General features: G+C 41.5%; 1 protein-coding gene across 1 annotated transcript; it reads left to right on the top strand.

The window, feature by feature from the left end:
• Positions 1-5,987: 5,987 nt before the first annotated feature.
• LOC119730798 (cytochrome P450 2J6-like) lies at positions 5,988-18,941 on the top strand. The gene is made up of 3 exons (XM_038203827.1): positions 5,988-6,741; positions 16,606-17,649; positions 18,153-18,941. Exons 1-3 carry the CDS (start codon positions 6,372-6,374, stop codon positions 18,332-18,334), a joined length of 1,596 nt encoding a protein of 531 aa, XP_038059755.1. The 5' UTR covers positions 5,988-6,371; the 3' UTR covers positions 18,335-18,941.
• The last annotated feature ends 1,314 nt before the right edge of the window (positions 18,942-20,255 follow it).

The raw sequence follows: 20,255 nt of genomic DNA, 5'->3' as shown, positions 1-20,255 counted from the left end.
TTAGAGCATTTTGTGGCCATGAACTTGAAGTTTTGCCCCCAATGGGTGAATGGAAGCCGTGTACAGGAGTGTGAGCTCGTATTCCTGTGAAATTGGTATAAAATTGGGGCCTAAAGTAGCTCTATTTTCCTATGGATCACAGACATCATTTTTCAAAATGGCGATGGGCCACAGGACTAATTTTCGGGGTGAATTTTCTCCCAAAAGTCATCACATAATAATTTTTAACAAAACATTAACAGAAAATGAAAGATTCCGAACTAAGCTTTTATTTTGATGGGTGTCTCAATGCCTTGGAGAGTTGTGCGTATTTTAAATAATTTTCGTAAGTGTCTATGGAAGTCGATTTGCAGGTCTGCACCCTCAGGGGTACTGTGTCAACCTCGTCCCCAATGGCTTAATTTATTTTCAAACTCGGGATGGGAGCTTTCTTCCTGTACCGTTATAATTATTATCAGGTACTATACATTGTGTATACTTGGTGTTGTTAGCCCCAGAATTGGAAGCCCAAGTCCGGGCCAGAGGTTCACTACCATATCTCTTCAATTCCCCAATGTTACGGCGCTCAGAACTCTCTAATATAGTATATTTTGAGGGTATAACTTTTATTCATGAGCTTAGCGGATCGATTTACCGGTGTGCACCCTATAAGGCCAAAAAAAAAAATAAGTCGGTCTCTGGTCAGCGCGCGCGTCGATTTTAATCATGCGCGTCGATCTTTTTTTTTTCCAAAATGTTCCGCGGTAGCTCCAACAGCGCCCTCTATTTCCGGACCTCCTCAATTTTTTTTACCAAAGAGCACCAAGGAATGGGAAATTGCATCAAGGCAAATGATCGAAAGCACCAAGGCAAATTATGGAGGACACCAATGTACATGAGGACACCAAAATAGCAAAATATTACCTACCTTGTCTGTACAATCCAAGCTTGAAGAAAAAAAAAAAAAAGCAAAAAAAAAAAAAAAAGTCGCGTGGCCGCGTCAATTCCGGAACTTTGGTCTGACCAGAGACCGAATATTTTTTTTTGGCCTAATACAGCGTTAATAATCGTCGGATTTGAACAGCGCCCCCATTGAAAGTATGGTACGAGCCCCCTCCCCCACCAATTCATTTTACGGACCCAAGTGGCCGGACCAAAAAAAACCTGTCTACATTTCAGCACTGACTTGCTGAGGAACCCTGATGATAAATAGGGCTTTTTATATCTTAGATGTAGAAAGTGCTACAGGCAGAACTCCACTAAAACAATAGTCCCGACATTTTGGTTTCGCTTTTTTTTTACTCACCCTGTTGGATGAATCAAGAAATACGTACCGAGAGGGCGGGCTTGCGCTTGCAACGCACTGTACTGGCCTGCTATGGGCACAGAAAAATGCAAACGGACTCAGTCTACGTCTAAATGGACTTCGTTCAACGGAATCCAATAAATAATGTCTCAAATTTTTTTATCGTGTACTTGGTGTTGTTATTCAAAACATGCAGTACGTGTTTTCGCGATCGAGTCGTCTACGCCTTCTCGAAAATACTAATTTCCTTTCACAATTTGTCAATAGTAATATAAAATGTGATACTGCGTGTTGTTACGATAAGATCGTAACAGTTTAATAAAATAAATCGTGTTTTCGTAACTCACGCCATGCTCACGCTGCGACGAATTGACTCTGTTTTTACCCCAGACACCGCATACAAAAACAAGCGCTAATGTAACGCACATGCAGGCACCAGACTATTCCTCATTTGCATACGTGTTAAAAAATCTTGCACATGCAAATGATCCAATACCAGGGTGAGAGAGCAGGTAGAAATGCGCGCATACTGCTCGACACCCTGGGGACGAGGTTGAGTACAGGGCTTCACGGCTCTCGCTATATAGCACCCCCTTTTTGGAGGTCAACACATGGCTACATCACAACACCTGCATCCCTACAGTATTGGGGTAAGTGGCGGACGTACCCGGGGGGGGGGGGGGGGGAGGGGGCAACCTGTTTCCCGCTGTAGCTAATAGCTGTGGCACATTCAGTCGTGCGTACTTCGCGCGATCCAGTTCAGTACACAGTACAGTACGCACACGCTGTGTGTCCCATCACACGGGCCCGATCGATTATTGACCTATCGCGGTCGAATCGCGTTAGAATTGCGTCAATGCAGCTTGTGAAATATTGTCCATTATATAACCGACATACAGATCCAGCTTGTCATTTGATCGGTGGAACTCACATCACGTGACATTCGTTATTGCTCCCATTCATGCCGCGGCTCAAAAAGTACTATCCGCCCATGGGGAATGGGAAATACTATTCAACAGTTAGGATCATGACGCGGTATTTGTGTGCAAATGCATGCTGGTGAGCGCGTTCAGCGTTGCGCGTAGCGCGTATTGTTCCAAAGAGCCAGCGCTACAGCGTTGGGTTCAAACATTTTTGTGAAAGGGTGGTTTGGAAGAGAGAGATACATTTTTCTCCAGTTTTGTATAGAAAAAAAAGTTCAAAGATATCAAATGACAAGGATCTATATGTCAGTTATATAAAACAATATTGAGTGGCTTTAAATTGTGAAATGGGAGGAATATCATCGCTTGGTAAAATCTAGACTTTTCCATTTCACTCGGCTTCGCCTCGTGAAATGGAAAAGTCCAGATTTTACCTTGCGATAATATTCCTCCCATTCCACGCTGAGCCACTCAATATTTGTATTATACAAATATAACATGGTTTGAGGGTGGACAGTCGATATTCGCTCCCCGAGGTATTGGAAATTGACAAACTAGTTCCCGAGGCGAAGCCGAGGGAACTAGTTTGTCAACTTCCAATACCGAGGGGAGCTAATATCGACTGTCCACCCGAAATAAACCATGTTATATTTGTTTTACTATACCTCATACATATTCAGTTGCCGAATTTTGTTTTATCATTATGCACCTAAAACAAAATTTGGGGAAACTTGTACAGCTCACCAAAAAATTCAACTTCAATGACTAGTTCGGTTCGTTTGCAATATAATACAGTTACTACAGTTGTAAATACAAATGTTTGCAATGTGTACAACTTTCTTTTGTACAGGAGACATCTTTACACGGTCTATAAATTTTCTCCAGTACGGCATCATTGAGCTCTGGAAATTAACATTTACGCGAACCATGCAACCATGCATCTCTCCTGGGCGATGTTCGCGCGTGCGTACTGCACCCGTGCGACAGTTCCTCGATTGCTCTGTAAAGCGCATGCGTAGTAGACTGTCGCACGGGTAACCCATGCGACAGTCTACTACGCATGCGTATTTACAATGTGCGTGAATCCTCGCGCGCGCGTTTGGTAAACAGCAAGAATAACATCTGGCACGTGATGGTGAATTGACCAGTGAACGTTCGGCTCTCGATCATGAATAGTAAAATAACATGTCTTTTCATTCTATATCGATGCATGATATACATAATGGACGCGGAACGCGCAAAATCTGAGACGAACAAAACTGAGTGTACAAAAACTCCATAGGGTTGTCTAAGAGGCGTCGCAAGCGGCGAAAAACGCGCCCTCTTTTGTTGTTGGCGCATGGAGCCCATTCCAGGACGTAATGCCCCTTCAATTTCCTAGAACTAGCTAGTCTGGTTCCCAGACCAAAAGATTCCGACTATTCCTGATGAATCTTCATCAGGAATAATCGGAATCTTTTGGTCTGGGAACCAGACTAAGAACTAGCTGCCTGCTTAAGCACCGGCAATAGGCTTTCAAAAACATTTGCGTTATGTATCTTTCTTGTCGCAGGTTTTCCGCAGAATGTTGTTCAGCACATGCATCTAAGAAATGTGTTCTGCTCATAGCTTAGCAGCTCCATTTTGGCGGCTATAGCCACTCCCCTTTTCATTTGAATTGTCCCTTCTTAAAGTAACATCGGATAACAGTTTGCACATCTAGGTACATGGGCGTCGCCAGGATTTGTTTCCAGGGTGGGGGCAAAGCACATTATTTCCCAAAATCCTTGCTCTTTCTCTAGCCTATTTTTTTCGATGGTGGCGGGGGGGGGGGCATTTGCCCATCCCACCCCTATTGACACCCCTGCGGACGCCCATGTTGCTAAACGTACATTAAATTAACAGCAATATGACTTTGCACCTCTTGTTTTTTTCTTTGGGGGGGGGGGGGGTAAGCGCCCTTACCCCCTCCTGGCAACGGCCATGTCTAAGTAAGAAGTGTGTGTTGCCATCAGCAGCTCACCCCCAAGCGTGGAAGTCCGCGGGCCGCAGGATCTCAACAATCTTAGCCAGTCTCTTAGGAAAGAATCATGAACGGCAAAGAGCCCTTTCAAAATTGCAAATCTAGTGGGAGTCTTGTGGAAGTTTTATTTTTTAATGCAATTTTCCATTCTTCAGTTTTTGTAAAGTGCACTTTTGTATACAAACAATGAATGTTTGTGAGTGCAATGGTAAGAATAATTTCAAGAGGCGAAGCCGAGTGGAATGGAACATTTCATCTGTCACCGAATGAAATTATTCTTTTCCATTGCACAAACGTGAAACATTCATTATTTGTTTTATATAACACCTGAATAAATATTTGTCATTCGAGTGGTTGACTTTTAATTTCCAATTTATTCAGGTTAAAAATTGTTTAAAAGTTCGACAAGTTCATCATATTTCATTTATGCAAACTGTTAAACACGCAGGTTGAGAACCATCATATTCATTTTATCTCGATTCAAAACAGCGCCACTACCGGCAGCAGTGACACCGTGCAATGGAACGAATAATTCAATGACATGTGATCAACGATCCACCAATCAGATGACGGGGATTTATTCAGGTGTTTATAATATTTCCCGTTCCCCATGGGCGGATAGTACTTTGTGAGCCGCGGCGTGAATGGGAGCAATAACGAATGTCACGTGATGTGTGTGTTCTTTCAGCAAAACGAAAACCATCCACACACATCCCAATGTGATTTGTTTTCGTTTTGCTGGAAGAACACACACCTTTTTGTGGTCCATGGACAGAACTTTAAAACGGTGATTGTGTTTAAAATTCACGTAACTTGAAAAGTACGTGAGTGTTTTGAATGATTCTTGTACTAAAAGAAAGATTACGAATTGGGCTTTCATATCCTAGACTCTGAAACTGCTACATGTAGAACTTCACTAAAACAATGATCCCGACATTTGGGTTTCGTTTTTTACTTACCCTGTATCTACTGAGCTTTTATAATAACCTATAAAAGCATATATGATAAAAAAAAATTGCAAATGGCGTCATTATACCTCTATAGGCATGAAGCATCATTTGCTTTTAATGCATTTTCCTTTCATATAATAACACCACTCAAAATGCAAAGACTGAGAATGTTCAAAACTTAACCTGTACAAGTTTCAGCTCAGTGGATGTGAAACTTAAAAAAAAAATACCTTTAATCACGAAACACATTTCGTCTATATATAGTACTTTTTATTTCCAAAGACCTGTCAAATGACTGATCGTTGGAAATCACCTAGGGACCTACACTTGATTTCTTGTAAATGACAGCAAATCAGCGTAATAATAATAATGATCTCCCTCACCAAATCAAAACCTGTCCCACCTTGGATCAATTCAAACAACTTGTTAAAACTCACCTGTTCACTTGCGCTATATAAGAACTGTTTCTTCTTATTATCATTTCGTGAGGTGTTTTATCAATACTAATTACTATCTCTTAATCTAAGTAAGTTTTTTCCAAGATTCAGTAGGTTAGTTTTGGGATAAATGCAAATATTCTTCATGCCTTCAAATTAACTGGGCCGGATGTAGAGGTGCTTTTGCAAGGCCTGCATTAGAAAATAAATATTCCCTGGGCCCAACCGCCGAAACGCCCATCCATCTTATGCTTCAACACACCGAACAATGCCAGCAGGGACTTGGGCAAGGTCGCTTTTTTACGCTATTATGGAAGATAACAATCATCAATCTGTGTACATGTACACAAAAGCGAGCTGGAAATAGCACCTCACTCGCCCAAGGTTGCCGTATGTCTATAGTAAATACCAGTCGCACTTTGGCGAACGGAAGCTGCTTCTGCGGTTAAGTACGCGCACTTGACACGACCGACTTACTATCAGTCACTTACACTATTTCTTTCCAGACCGTTTTTGAACAGCCACATTACAAAGAGTCTTTAGGGACCTAATGAGAGAGGCGTACTGCGACCCGTACCTGGCCTGCTTTCTCGGCCCAGACCAGCGTCACAGTAGTAAATGCTATAAAAGGCCTAAATTAGGCTGAACTCATTCACATAGGAAAACTTCATCAGTTTGGCTGTGCTAAAAAAAGACCTTCGTGGAAGTTATTGCAGACTGAAAGTAAAGCACCCTGTTAAAAACGCACCGCAGAAGTAGGCTACGCTCCTCATCATGACAGCGATAGCGCAACTTGTCTCGTTCATAGGGGGTTTGAACCCCGTGCACGTCTTACTCTGTGCCGTAATTTTCTTAGTCTCTCTGTGGTGGTACCGAGGTTCCAAGGACCTACCCCCAGGCCCATGGGGTGTACCGGTCCTGGGGCTGCTTCCTCGGGTCTTCCTGGAGCTGCGTCGTGGATCGCACCCCCATCTCCTCTTCGCGGAGTACGCCAAGCGCTACGGACCCGTCTTCCGTGCCAGGGTGGTCAACAAGATGCTGGTGGTTCTCAACGATCACGAATCGGTCAAGCAGGCTTTCCTGAACCCTAACCTGAGCGATCGGCCGCCAAACACGCTGATTGCTGAGGCAATGAAAAGTGAAGGTAAGTAACCCCCCCCCCCCTTTCCCAAATCACGTCCAAGGGTGGTAGTCAGGTAGATTGAAACTACTGTACAGACTTTTCGGAAAAAAATCGCAAGATTAGTAGCCACCTTGAAATTTGAACGCAGCAAATTACCTTCTAAAATCGGCTTTATGTTTACTAAACCAATGATTCAGATTCATTTAAGGAGCATACGATCGCGATAAGAAAAGTATTGATCCGATTGCAAAAATGCGGACTAACAACATTCCAATTCGCCCTATGGTGCTTGCTTTCCAAAAAGCAGTCATTCAAATTCATCCTCTGACGTTTGTGAAGATTTCCTGAAAAAATTATCGTTTTGATACTTTATAGGGCACGTAGTAATATTGATAAACACACGGTAACGAACGTACCGATTTAATTAATAAGGACAACAAAAACTTGCTCAAAGTAAAGATAGGGATGGTCGCAAATATCCTGTGAAATTTTTCCACCTGAAATGGTATCACTCGGGAGAAAACAATCATTGCACGTGGTTTTAACAAAGTGTGCACGTGGGCACACTATTTCTGTTTAATTTGATGGTATTTTGTATTGGTTAAACTACTGCAAAGTTTACCCATCTAGTGTGACCTCGTCTAGTGTGACCTCGTCTGCGTCACACTGAATGAGATTAAAAGCCAATTATGAAACGGCAATTTTTGAAATGCTAGCAACGGAATCCACATATATATACGAGACCAAATAATTAAGCATGGATTTTCTCCGTTTAACCAATGCTAAGATGAAATATTATAAAGAAAATGAACCTTCTTTCACTCAAAGTTTGCATGTTTATTTTTCTATTGCACTTTTTGAGTATTAATCATGCCGAATTGATGACTTGTAAACGAAAATATAAAAGTGAAGCGTGAATCGCCATGTCAGACATATATGATGACGGATCTGTGTTTCTTAAATGCATGACGCTAGTTTTAAATATATAAAACGTGAACAGTTTGAGTACCATGTCAAGAAAACAACTGGAACAACAATCAGATGAATCCGGGCTACTCAAATCCAATTATCCAAAGAAGAATGTTCCAAAAGACCAAAACCTAACCTGTCGAAGCTTCAGCTCAGTGGATGATACACTTTTCGAGAAAACAGTGAAAAACCATAAACAACCTTTGGATCACAAAACACGAAAAGTCGGTCAATGGACTGATAGTTGGATAGTATCTACACTTCTTAATCTCTTCTAAATGACAGCAAGCCAGACGGAATGATTTCACGGGATGTTTAGTTCCAGTACGATCTTTAATCCAAGTGAGGTTTTTGATGATTCGGTACGTTCCTTCTTCTATAAATGCAAATAATCCTGTATGTCTTTAAGGCGTTTCGCATTACTTGGTTGCGCTCCAGATGCATCGCAAAATATTTAGTAGGCCTATGGTGCGAGGTCCATTGCAGCGACCCCTTTAAAGCAAATCACAGTCATTCAGACCATGTTCAGACCAGCCCTTCTTCATCAAGTGCAAAAATGGTCTTGTAAAACGAAACTAGTCAAAAACGAAACCATTTCGGTCGTGACGACGTTTTTGGAAGTGGTTGTCTTGCAGCTGAAATACTCGTTTCTTTCGGTTTGGCTCGTGTGATTACTCAACCCTTTTGGGATGCCGAATGGGCGCTATTGACTATCTTTCGGCGATGAATAATTAATATTGTTGAAAAAACATTGCCTACGAAATATCTAATACATGTACATGTAAACTGTAGTGTATAGTCGGTGCAGGTCAAAATAATAAACTTGAATACGACGATGCGTGGAAAATGCCAAATAGAGAGCAAAGCGAAATCTAAATAGAAATGTCGACAAAACGAACCAGTACAGGGTGAGTAAAAAAAAACCGAAACCCAAATGTCGGGACCATTGTTTTAGTGAAGTTCTGCATGTAGCATTTTCCAAATCTAGGATATGAAAGCCAAATTCATAAGCTTTCTTTTAGTACAAAAATCAATCATTCAAATCACTCATGTACTTTTCAAGTTACGGAATTTTTTAACACAACCACCATTTAAAGGTTCTGTCCAATCACCAAAAAGGTCAGTGTTCTTTCAGCAAAGAGAAAAGGAAATCACATAGGGATGTGTGTGAATTGTTAAAAACGGTGGTTGTGTTTAAAATTCTTGAAAAGTACATAAGCTTTGAATGAGTCTTGTACTAAAAGAGAGCTGATGAATTGGGCTTTCATATCCTAGATTTTGAAAGTGCTATATGCAGAACTTCAATAAAACAGTAGTCCCGACATTTGGGTTTCGGTTTTTTTTACTCACCCTGTACAGTACATGAACACAGAGTACAAGAGACGTTTGCTCCTATTGTGTGCTATTTGGGAACATTGCCAATTCGGATCAGTTCTAGAATAGTAGAACATTCTCTTTTTGTTCATAAAGAATGGGTCTCAGCTAGGTAGGCCCTACACCGATTCACTTTTCTCGTGCTTGGGCTGGCAAAAGCAATATGCCAATTGCTACACGGAGTTGAAGGCACCCCAATGGTGTATGCAGGGTTTTTATGTTTTTTATAACTTATGGATTTGCCGATTTGTCAAGACTTTTTCCCATCTCGTACCCTAACCTTTTATGTGTTGATGATCGAAAACCGAACTATTCCACATTGTTCAAGGCGTGATCATTTGCGTTTATCCCAAAAGTGCCCTACCAAATTATTATCAAAAATCTTACTTGGATTAAAGATCGTACTGGTTCAACACCCCGTGAAATATTCCGTCTGGCTTGCAGTCATTTAGAAGAAGTCAAGAAATGCATAGGTGATTTCCAGCGATCGGTCAATTGACTGACTTTTGGAAATAGGACCTACAGAGTACTATTGACAAAATCGTATTTCGTGGTCAAAATGTTGTTTATGGTTTTTACTGTTTTTTTTTCTTTCGAAAAGTGTAATAAATTATGGGCTTCAACTTCAACAGGTTAGGTTTTGAACATTCTTCTCGGATTTCGAGTGGTGTTATTATTGGAAACGAATACAATGCATACAAAGCAAATGATCCTATTTGCCCTCAAACCACCTGTTTTTTTTTATAGCAGTGCATGAATATGTCGCATGACTGAAAATGTTGTGGCACTGAAGATAACTAACGACTACACCACAATGTCTGCATTGAGCGAACCTGCCCTAGATCTCAATGATAAATGTCCCCACTCCAGAAATTCGGGGAAAATACTCAGAACTTTCCAAGGTGTTCGTGACACACATCAAATTGAAGCCTATTTCATCATCTTTCATTTTCTGTTCCTTTTTTTTTGGGGGGGGGGGGTAATTCGATGACTTTGATGAGAAATTCCCATTTAATGATGATCATCCCTATAGAAATAGTCTCGAAGCCCATCGCCATTTTGAAAATGACGCTTACGCTCCATTGCAAAATAGAGCATTTCTAGGGCCAAATTTCATCCAAATTCCACAAAAATACAAGCTGACAATCTTGTTCACGGCTTCTACCCTTCTGTTTTGTACAAACATTGAAGTCTGTGGCCCACAAAATGTCCTTATAACAGAGAATTGAGGGTATGCAAATCGTGATTTGGCCGGGTTTAATTTTTTTTTTTGTTAAAGGCAATTTTGGGCCTATTTACTGGCCTGCAACCGGAATAGGTTTTTTTTAATCCGGTAGACAGCGTTTTCCCCTGACGACGGTAGGAGCATACTGACCCAAACCCGAGGGCGGATCCTAGGGGAATCGTTGGGTGGCTAACCACCCCCTCCCCTTTCAGGTGCGGATCAAGGTTTGAATCAAGACGGGGATTTAGCTGCCAAGAGTGGGGTTTAGCAGGCATTTGCTGCGATTTTTTTTCCGGCCCAAGAGGAGTGTATAGACCCCCTAACCTAGATCCGCCATTGCAATTTACATAATAGGGAAAATTGCAAATGTCCTTAACTTACCTGAATAACGTCATCACTCAATATTGCAGATGTTGATTCGCTGTTTCAGGCTTTGGGTCTGTTTATGCGTTGACTGCAACGCTTCATCCATTCCATTGAACTGCCCCAGCCACCCCCAACTCCCCCCCCCCCACCTCCTTAGACAATCTTGTTGGATCCGCCAACGTGTATTTTCCCAGAACCAAACTAAATAAGGGACTATCCCTCATGATTGTGTTACAATAAGTTGAACTTATTGTTATCCCTTCCTGTAAAAACCTAAGATGAAATTTCTAAGAATGCTGTTTAGGTTGAACTACTCTTTTAACTAACAAATTCGTTTCATCTCGCAATGGGCATTATATGATAACAAGAAAACCAGAACATGTCTTTCATTTTCTCTATATATCCACAAAAAATTACCTTTAGAAAATCTTGGATCCGCCAATTTGAATTGTCCCATCAGAACCACACTAAATAAGGGACTTTCCCCCATGATGGTGATACAGCCAGTTAACTTATTGTTATCCCTTCCTGATGTATTATACCTGAAATAGAATTTCTAAGAATAGTGTTCAGGTTGAACTCTTTTTTGAATAACAAATTCGTTTCACCTCGCAATTGGCATTGTGTATGATAACAAGAAAACTGGAACTTGTTTTTCTTTTTCTGAATATATATAACCACACAAATTGTTGGAGTAAAAGTTTCCCCCTCAAAAGCGGAGCCACGAGGCGAGTGTGCAAATGATAACTTTGCCGAAAGAGCCATTTTGTAAAGTTTATTGAAAAGAGACGCAAAACACTAACAGAATATGGTGTCTTTTCAGACCGAGTGCTCTATGGCTGATTATTTTGAGTATACCTTGTTTAAATTAAAGCGGACCACATGCAGTAGCCATGGCAGGGTGTAGTGTGGCTTTGGAGGTTGCAAGCAGGGTGACCATAAGATCATGGCCAAATTCTGCTAAATGCACCTCAAAAATCTGTCAGATTTATAAAACATCTGCCAAGTTTCCCATAATTACTCGAAATACACTATATAAACTAATAAACACTTAAAATCACATGCAGATGTTGTAGTACTGCCTTAATTGAGGTTCAAATTACATTACAATCTATAGTCACATAAAATATGTTGTGAAATTGTGTAAATTTCACCAAAACGTGGTTGCGTCACGACGAAGTCCGGTTCTCAGTGAACCTCAGCACCTGGACCAGCCAACCTGTCCCATTATGCAAGGGTGTGTTTGAAGGGATTGAAGCTTTTTTAAACAAATGTACCATTTTTTTTCAAATGTGCTATGTTTCTCTGTCAAATAACCATTTTTGCAGAATTCTGCCAGAAATCTGCCAAAAATATCCATTCTGTCAAATTTTCTGTCAAACTCGTTTTTAACAACAAATCTGTCAAAGTCAGCCGAAAATCGGCTAAAACGGTCACCATGGTTGTAAGTTCTGGTAAAGGTGAAAGACTCGAGCCTTTCCCTTACATTTAGTGCTTAGTACCATTGTCACGCACATCTCTGTATACAATTTACATGTACTCAGTATTCTTGCATTCATACTGTGGTTACTGTTTCCACAGTATGCCACTGTTTGTCCTCTGCACACTAACAACATATTCTACTGTATTTTGATACTGTATTGTATAAGTACAGACGATTGTACTGTTTGGTATAAATATACCTGTTTTGTATATTCATAACCATGTATCTAAAGAGTTTTCCCCTATTGTCCAAGTCGGCAGGGTTGCATAGCTGGACTCATGCCCCTCTCCGAGGAAAGTTTATGGCACGGTTTAATGATTTGTTGGCAAATAATTATATGCTTACACTTGTAGAGAATTCTGCCAAAACTTGTCCTCAGACCAAGACGAAATTCCAGTGTGGGAACCAAAAGGATCGCTGATGGGAATTTTTCCTAAACCTTTGTCATGCTGTAGTTGTTGATAGCTTTGCAAAGAATTCCTCTTTTTCATTACAGCTAAACTCACGGAACAATGACTCTTTTCACACAATGTCTGTTTCGAACTATATATAGTCGCAAACTATAGTGCAAAACTATATATAGATTCCAAAACTAAATATAGACTGTCCCGAAAAGGCCTCAAAAATCCAGATTATTTTTTCGCACTTTGATAAATTGGATTTTTCCAACGGAGCGTAGTTGTCATCTCGCTTCGCTGACACTCTGAAGCTAAATTGCACAAAGCCCATTCAGAGATTTGACCGATTCTCCTTTTTGTCAGTGAATCGAAAGGGGAAAGTTCTGAATAGTTTCGTGGTTGGTGGCTGAGATTAAAGGGTCAGTGGCGTTCATTGTGCGGCGATACCAACGGTAGACCCATCCCAACCACTTGCCACAAAGTAGGTCATGGACAAGGGCGGATCCAGAACACAATTTTGGAGGGGGCCCAAAAAAAATGTGACCCCAAAAAGTGGGTCAAAACAATTACGGCGTGGGGTTCGGGGCCCGCTTAAGGGCCCCGAAAAAAAATTGGATTCTAGATGCTCTGTGGTGCGATCTGAGGCAATTTCTGACCACTTTAACCAATGTTTTTTTGAGGAAAAGATGGTGGTGTACTCATTGCCTGCCTTTATTGCGATGTTACATTAAAAAAAAAAAAATTGGTTTCGTTTTTTTTTGGGGGGGGGCCATGGCCCCCTTTGGCCCCCCCCTGGATCCGCCCTTGCTTGTTCCGTAGTTGTGGGGGGGGGGGGGGGCATGGCCCCCTTTGGCCCCCCCCCCCGGATCCGCCCTTGGTCATGGAGGCCCCTTTATTCATCCAACATGAAAAACAAGATTGCATATAGGGCCCACCTTATGTTACATTCATTCATTTGGTTTACTTATTCGTTAGTTTGTTTGTTGTGTTGTTTGCTGGGTTGTTTGCTGGGTTGTTTGTTGGGTTGTTTGTTGGGTTGTTAATGGTCTTCTTTGTTAGTTTTTTTGGTTATATTTGACAGTCTCCACGGATATTTTAAAAAGACAATACAGCAGACCTTTATCAGGGTACACCATCTTGAAAATGTCAATAGTGTGTGCGGTGAACGAGTGACTCTCGCAAAGTTAGGGCCTACATCAGATTGATATTCTTATAAATTGATGGATAGCTACAATTCCCCGTAGGTCATTCTAGGTAGGTCGCGTCTCATTGTCATTTGAAGAAGGATCTTATCCAGCTAAAAACCAGTGGTGAAACCGAAGTTCCCGTGTTCGTTCTTTATATTCCTCCGCCTGGTTTAATACACGTAGCACCACCGTCAGAGAAAATAATGATCAAGACTTTCTATTTTCACTTTTCCATCCATACATAATAAGACTATCCACGAATTGTCATTCGCACAGGACCTGTCATTTCCCAGAAATAAAAAGGAACTGGTGCACAAACGAGTGAACAATTTCTCAAGTTTCATGAAGATATTTCTGTCGTGCACTGTACCCTGACTAAGTTCCGTGCAAATGGTACGAGCCCTACACGAGACTATCGACACCCGTCTGCTCAACAAAAAGACGGGTATCTTTTTGCACGTAGTCGGGGTACAATGCGCTATCTGACCGTTGGGAAGTAAAAAGAGACGTTTCAATTCACTCGTTCGTATAGGGCTCCAGTTTCTCTATTTCTGAGAACTATGTGGCAGATAGGCCAACAGGTGCAATTTCAGCTAAGAAAACGTCGCGGATGGAAAAGTAAAAATAGAAATTCTTGATCGTTTCTCTGACGGCGGTGCTACGTGTATTAAACCATGAAGGAATAAGAACGAACACAGAAAACTTCAGTTCGGACACTTGTTTTGGGCTTTATATTTATAAGATTCTTCTTCAAAATACAATGAGACGTGACCTACCTAGAATGTTGATTGATGTTTCGGGGAATTTTGAGCACACACTGTTGGGTCGTATGTATAAAAACTATTAAATGCTAAGAAGTTTAAGCAGAAAGTAAAAGCATTCACTTTGGAGTTCAAGCATTAGGGAAAAGCAAATGCTTGATTTCGTATGAATATAAGTTTTCCTTTTACTGTTCAGCGTTTACTTGACACCAGGTAGCAAATGCTTCTTACTGTTGGATTGTTTTCATGGACGAATGATTGCCAACATTTGGGTTTCTTTTGTGTGTACGAACTGCCGCACACACACAGGGTTTACACGTGGTGTAATAGTCCAAATCAAGGTGATGCATACAGTACATGTAGTAGTAGATTTGATCCTCAAATCCAGCAAAAATGATGTCACTTTTCGCCAGTTGCAGAATACAGAAAGTATACTTTCATCATTCATGAAAATTGTAAAGGTCCACAGTGTCCTGTAGACGTCACAAGTGCATAAAAATCACAGACGTGTTAAAGTGGGTAAAATCACACCAACATTCGATGCACAAAGAGTTTTGTTTATTGAAATATTAAAAAAATAATAGTTTGCAAAGATTGGTGACCTAATAAACTAAACAACTGATTTCCTTTTGTTCAGTCCCCAGGGTGCCGTTGGATGAAATTTATTCTTAATCATTCTGTGCCGCACTGAATTATACGCTAACACTTCTCATATCGTGAACAAAATGCGAAATTATCGTTTCTAATTCTAGTTATAAAATACATAATAAAAGGTATTTAAATTGCGCATAAATGTTAGTCAAAATACAGTGTATGGTATCATAATAGTTTATCAACGTTTTGTGTCAATTTTGGGGCGATTAATATTAATAAATGCAGCAGTTTTTGTGCAGAAGTATTTTTTTTTTTTTTTTAAGGTTACTCCAACCCAGCCTTGAAAAATGACCGGTAAATGCTTGAAATCTGAAGCATTTACTCCTTTTTATTCATACGAAATGAAGTAAATACTTCTAGTCTAGCGAAAGCTAGCAAGTAAAAAGTAAATACTTTTAGCTTTCAGCCCCCACTCCGAGGAAAGTTTATGGCGCGGTTAAATGGTTTATTGGCAAATAATTATATGCTTACACTTGTAAAGAATTCTGCCAAAACTTGTCCTCAAGAAGAAATTCCAGTGTGGGAACCAAAAGGATCGCTGATGGGAATTCTTCCTAAAAGAACCTTTGTCATGCTGTAGTTGTTGATAGCTTTGCAAAGAATTCCTCTTTTTCAGCACAGCTAAACTCACGGAACAATGACTCTTTTCACACAAGGTCTGTTTCGAACTATATATAGTCGCAAACTATAGTGCAAAACTATATATAGATTCCAAAACTAAATATAGACTGTCCCGAAAAGGCCTCAGAAATCCAGATTATTTTTTCGCACTTTGATGAATTGGATTTTTCCAACGGAGCGCAGTTGTCATCTCGCTTCGCTGACACTCTGAAGCTAAATTGCACAAAGCCCATTCAGAGATTTGACCGATTCTCCTTTTTGTCAGTGAATCGAAAGGGAAAGTGCTGAATAGTTTCGTGGTTGGTGGCTGAGATTAAAGGGTCAGTGGCGTTCACCGTGCGGCGTTACCAACGGTAGATCTGGTAGGCTGCATGGTCCTCAGAATGCAATGATGTATACTATATATTTCTTAGATACCATCGCTTTGCAGAACGCCTATTTTTTATCATTTCATTTCACCCCAACCCCCACATTCCCCGCCCCGCCCCGCCCCGGGCCCCGTCGCACACCACAACCCGCACACGATCAGATGATAAAGATTTTTCAATAAAATATAAAACTGGGATCACGCAAGGTTATTTCTGATTCGATTTGCTATTTTTGTTCTCAGTTTGAGAATTAAAGAAAGACTGCTAAATTACAACATATAATGCCTTCTGTTGATATGAGCATACCACATAATTTTTCGTGAACAATGCCGCGTAGAGCCGTTTATCTTTCATGATCTGTGTGTAGTTTTCATAAGAACCGCGGTTGGGTTTTGTTTTTGAAACAACTCAGATTAGAAAAACATGTGATGACCATTTCATATTTATTTTTGGGTAACAATTGTTTCGTTGTTATATAGGCGTTGCCATGGCTTCAGGAGAACCTTGGAAGGACCTCCGTCGATTCTCCCTGACCGTCTTGAGAAGCCTCGGCGTCGGCAAGTCCAGCTTTGAGGAGCAGATCGGCCAGGAGGCCAAAGCCTTGGTGGAGGAGATGACGAGCTACGACGGCAAACCCTTCGACCCCAAGTACCTCTTTGGTAACGCCGTAGGCAACGTGATCTGCTCGGCGGTGTTAGGCAAGCGTTACGAGTACTCCGACGAAGAGTTCACCCACCTGATGCATGTCATCCACAAGATCGTCAACTACATCGGGTCCGGGGGACTCTTAAACGCCGTGCCCGTCATGCGCGTGTTTCAACGGAATAAGACCGACGTCTACGCGAGCTTCGGTGAGTTCCGGAGCTTCCTGCTCTCCGTCATTGCCTCTCACCAATCTGAGATGGATCCGGAGAATCCGCGAGATTTCATCGATGTCTTTCTGAATGAAATCGATACCAACGAGAAGGCGGCCTCTAACGGTTCGGTCAAGGCAAACGGATCCGTCCGTACTAACGGGTTCACACCAGGCAAGGCAAACCCACCGAATGGTCTCCCGCCGACGCGACACCCGTACCTCACTAACAAGAACATTGTGGGCACCATCGCCAATCTCTTCGCGGCTGGTATGGAGACTACTGCCACCACCTTGCACTGGGCCCTCCTGTACATGGCTGTCTACCCCGAGATCCAGCAGCGAGTCCAGGCCGAGATCGACGCCGTGGTCGGTCGCAACCGGCTGCCCAGGATGGCCGACAAACAGGAACTGAACTTCACCCAGGCCGTTATGCTGGAGGTACAGCGGATCGCTGTGGTGACGCCGTTCGGTTTTCCGCACGCGGCGGCAGCAGACACCGAGCTAATGGGATTCAGGATTCCCAAGGGAAGCTTGCTGGTCTCCAACTTCTGGGCACTCTTCCGAGACCCCAAGGTGTGGCCGGAACCGGACAAGTTTAAACCGGAGAGGTTTCTGGACAAAGATGGTCTTGCATTCAAGCCTGAGGAGCTTATCCCATTCAGTACAGGTATAGAATCTCACATATTATTGCAAGTCCACATTCCAGCCATGGAAATGTAACCCAGAAGTCCGAAATGAAGAAATATGCTTGCTTTAACAACATTACTCATATTTTGATGCAGGTGTATTTTCCTGACAGTACCATAGTTTGTTCACATTGCCTTCTGTTTTAGGTAAATATTGCAGTACACATGCACACTTGCCGTAAGATGGAGAACATATAATATCAATGAAATGTATTACCTAGAAAATGAGATTGCCCATCACAATATAATCTAGCAACCATCCTTTCAGCAACTGTAAACTTGTGTTGAGTGCCGTGGCCTCGTGGTTAAGGGCATTGAATTTGTTAAGCTAGCAGTCTGTCCTCTCTCTAATCTTGACTAATATGGCTTTGAACCAACGTCTCATTTCTCACCGATTTAAGAACTTCCTTCAAGCAATCACTTCTTTTGTAATCATTGATCTTTTAATCAAATTACCCCGTTTTCATTGTCTTGGTTTCTGTAGGGCGACGCAGTTGCATCGGTGAGCACCTGGCTAAGATGGAGTTGTTTGTCTTCTTCAGCTTCTTTCTGCATCAGTTCACCTTCAAGAAACCAGACGACGCCCCTCCGTACACGTTTGAGTCACGGGTGGGCCTGACGCGCTATCCGGTACAATACCAGATCTGTGCTATCCAACGGAATTAAACATTGGAGATTTGAGTTTAATTTGATTCTTATAAGTTGGATGACATACCGCAGCAGGGTCATAATATTGGTCGATGTTCTCCATTATACTGTTCGAGATTTATTATCGTAGACGCTGTCCGGGGAACATACGAGAAAAACAAGATCCGATGCTAAACTACATAACAAACAACCCATCAACCCAATAAAATTAAAGTTTAAACAGTACAGATTTTACTAACGTCTCATTGCATGTATAGGCTGCAGAAAAAAAATCCAAGATGGTATGGGGATGATCACTATGCAGATTCGAAACTAAAAGTCGGAATTTGAACTACGCAACTTTGCTAAGCCAAGCCTGCTAAAACTGGCTGCCAGCTGAAATGCCGTGTAATATACGTGCTACCTGTGGCTATAGTAGCTGACTGATCTTTACTCATACAGCTATTAGAACGTAAATTTGCCGGGCAACATTTTCGGCTGAGTATCACTCTTATTAAAAGTCCCGGGTCCGAATTGACTCGGAATCTGGGTCCTTTTCGGGTCACAATGACACTTCCCCGGGTCAAAATGACACTTTTCCTGGTCAAATGACACTTTTCCGGGCCAAAATGACACTTTTCCGGTTCAAAATGACTCTTCCAGGTCAAAATAACCCGGAAATATGAGTCAAAGAAGTGTCATTTTGACCCGGAAAAGTGTCAGGCTCCATAGGACCCGGACTCGGGGTGAAATCTTATACCCGGGACGTTTTTAATAGAGTGTAACGAGTTACAATCAGCCAGCGATCTCAAAATCTGGTCCGCAAAAAATTGTTAATTGTTTACTCAGCTCACTGTCTGTGATTTCCCCAGACTACTAGTGACAGCCATGATGAAATCTCGCTGTTTGTTTAAAAAATATGATGATACAAAAGAGACACGAGTTGTTTGTGCGTCCCTGGCACTGACCTGTTTCCAACCGGAACTCTGATATCCATTCCTAATCTGTTTACGCCGACGACATCTTTTGAATCTTTGTTTGTTGTTGACAGTCTACAATCGGTTCGTACCAAGGAGGTTCAACTACCACTCCAGAAATTGCATCTGTTGTTTTGTTTTCGGGACCACCTTGCACGCGAGGGTTCATTGGTCCAATTCCGCGACCCGTCAACAGACTGCACGCTACTTTGTTCTGGTTTTTTTTCCCTGTCATCTCGATAAGCCCGAACTTGATCCCAATTTATGCCCTCAAATGTATCTTGGGGAAAATCAAAATCTTCGTTTATTCACAGTTTGATGACAAGGATATCTGATAATATATTTTGATAAAATATATACCAATTTTCGATTTCTGTATACCCGGCTGACGGTGAAAGACTTGCATTTCTGGGACTGAATTTTAGTGCACAAAGTAACTGCCACCAATGTGTAACGTTTGGTATCAAAGATTAAACAAAATGAAAGGGCAACGATTTGTAAAGTTTTCTGTCAGATGAAAAATGAAGGCAATGTTAAAAAGTTGGAATAGAAACCGGGTTTGGGGCTGAAAATCCACCACTGATTATGTAAGACATACCTGGTGTATAAAAATGCATGTCTTCATCCTTTCGCTCGTTGGTTCTATGCCTGTTTTGAATCGGAACTTTTCGGAAAAAGCCTTCCTGAATGTGAAGATATAGGTCTAGAATAGTCCAACCACGGAGCCAAATGCTTCATGGTGTAACCTGCATTGATACTAGAAAGTAGATCAAGTGGATGCTTCAGAATAACCTATACTTTGTTAGACTATCTTAAGGTTCCGTTGCATAAAAACTTGCAAATCTGTATTCGTTCGACTGAGAGTTCCTAATTGTTTTGATGATGTTATCTTTTCTGGAATATGAAATATGTAGATAAGTCGCGAATATACTTTAATAGGAAGTATCTACAGTGAAATGTTTTATGGATTTTGTAAATACGCT

This window comes from Patiria miniata, unplaced genomic scaffold (genome assembly GCF_015706575.1).
Source record: "Patiria miniata isolate m_02_andy unplaced genomic scaffold, ASM1570657v1 HiC_scaffold_22, whole genome shotgun sequence".
In the NCBI taxonomy this organism is placed as follows: domain Eukaryota; kingdom Metazoa; phylum Echinodermata; class Asteroidea; order Valvatida; family Asterinidae; genus Patiria; species Patiria miniata.
This window is presented reverse-complemented; position numbering and strand designations above follow the sequence as displayed.

What these genes read in the sequence shown, in the direction of transcription:
- LOC119730798 (XM_038203827.1), top strand. Translation starts at nt 6,372, where the DNA reads ATGACAGCGATAGCGCAACTTGTCTCGTTCATAGGGGGTTTGAACCCC. An exon ending in TGAGGCAATGAAAAGTGAAG is followed by an intron (nt 6,742 to 16,605) that starts GTAAGTAACCCC and finishes GTTGTTATATAG; the next exon opens with GCGTTGCCATGGCTTCAGGA. An exon ending in GCTTATCCCATTCAGTACAG is followed by an intron (nt 17,650 to 18,152) that starts GTATAGAATCTC and finishes TGGTTTCTGTAG; the next exon opens with GGCGACGCAGTTGCATCGGT.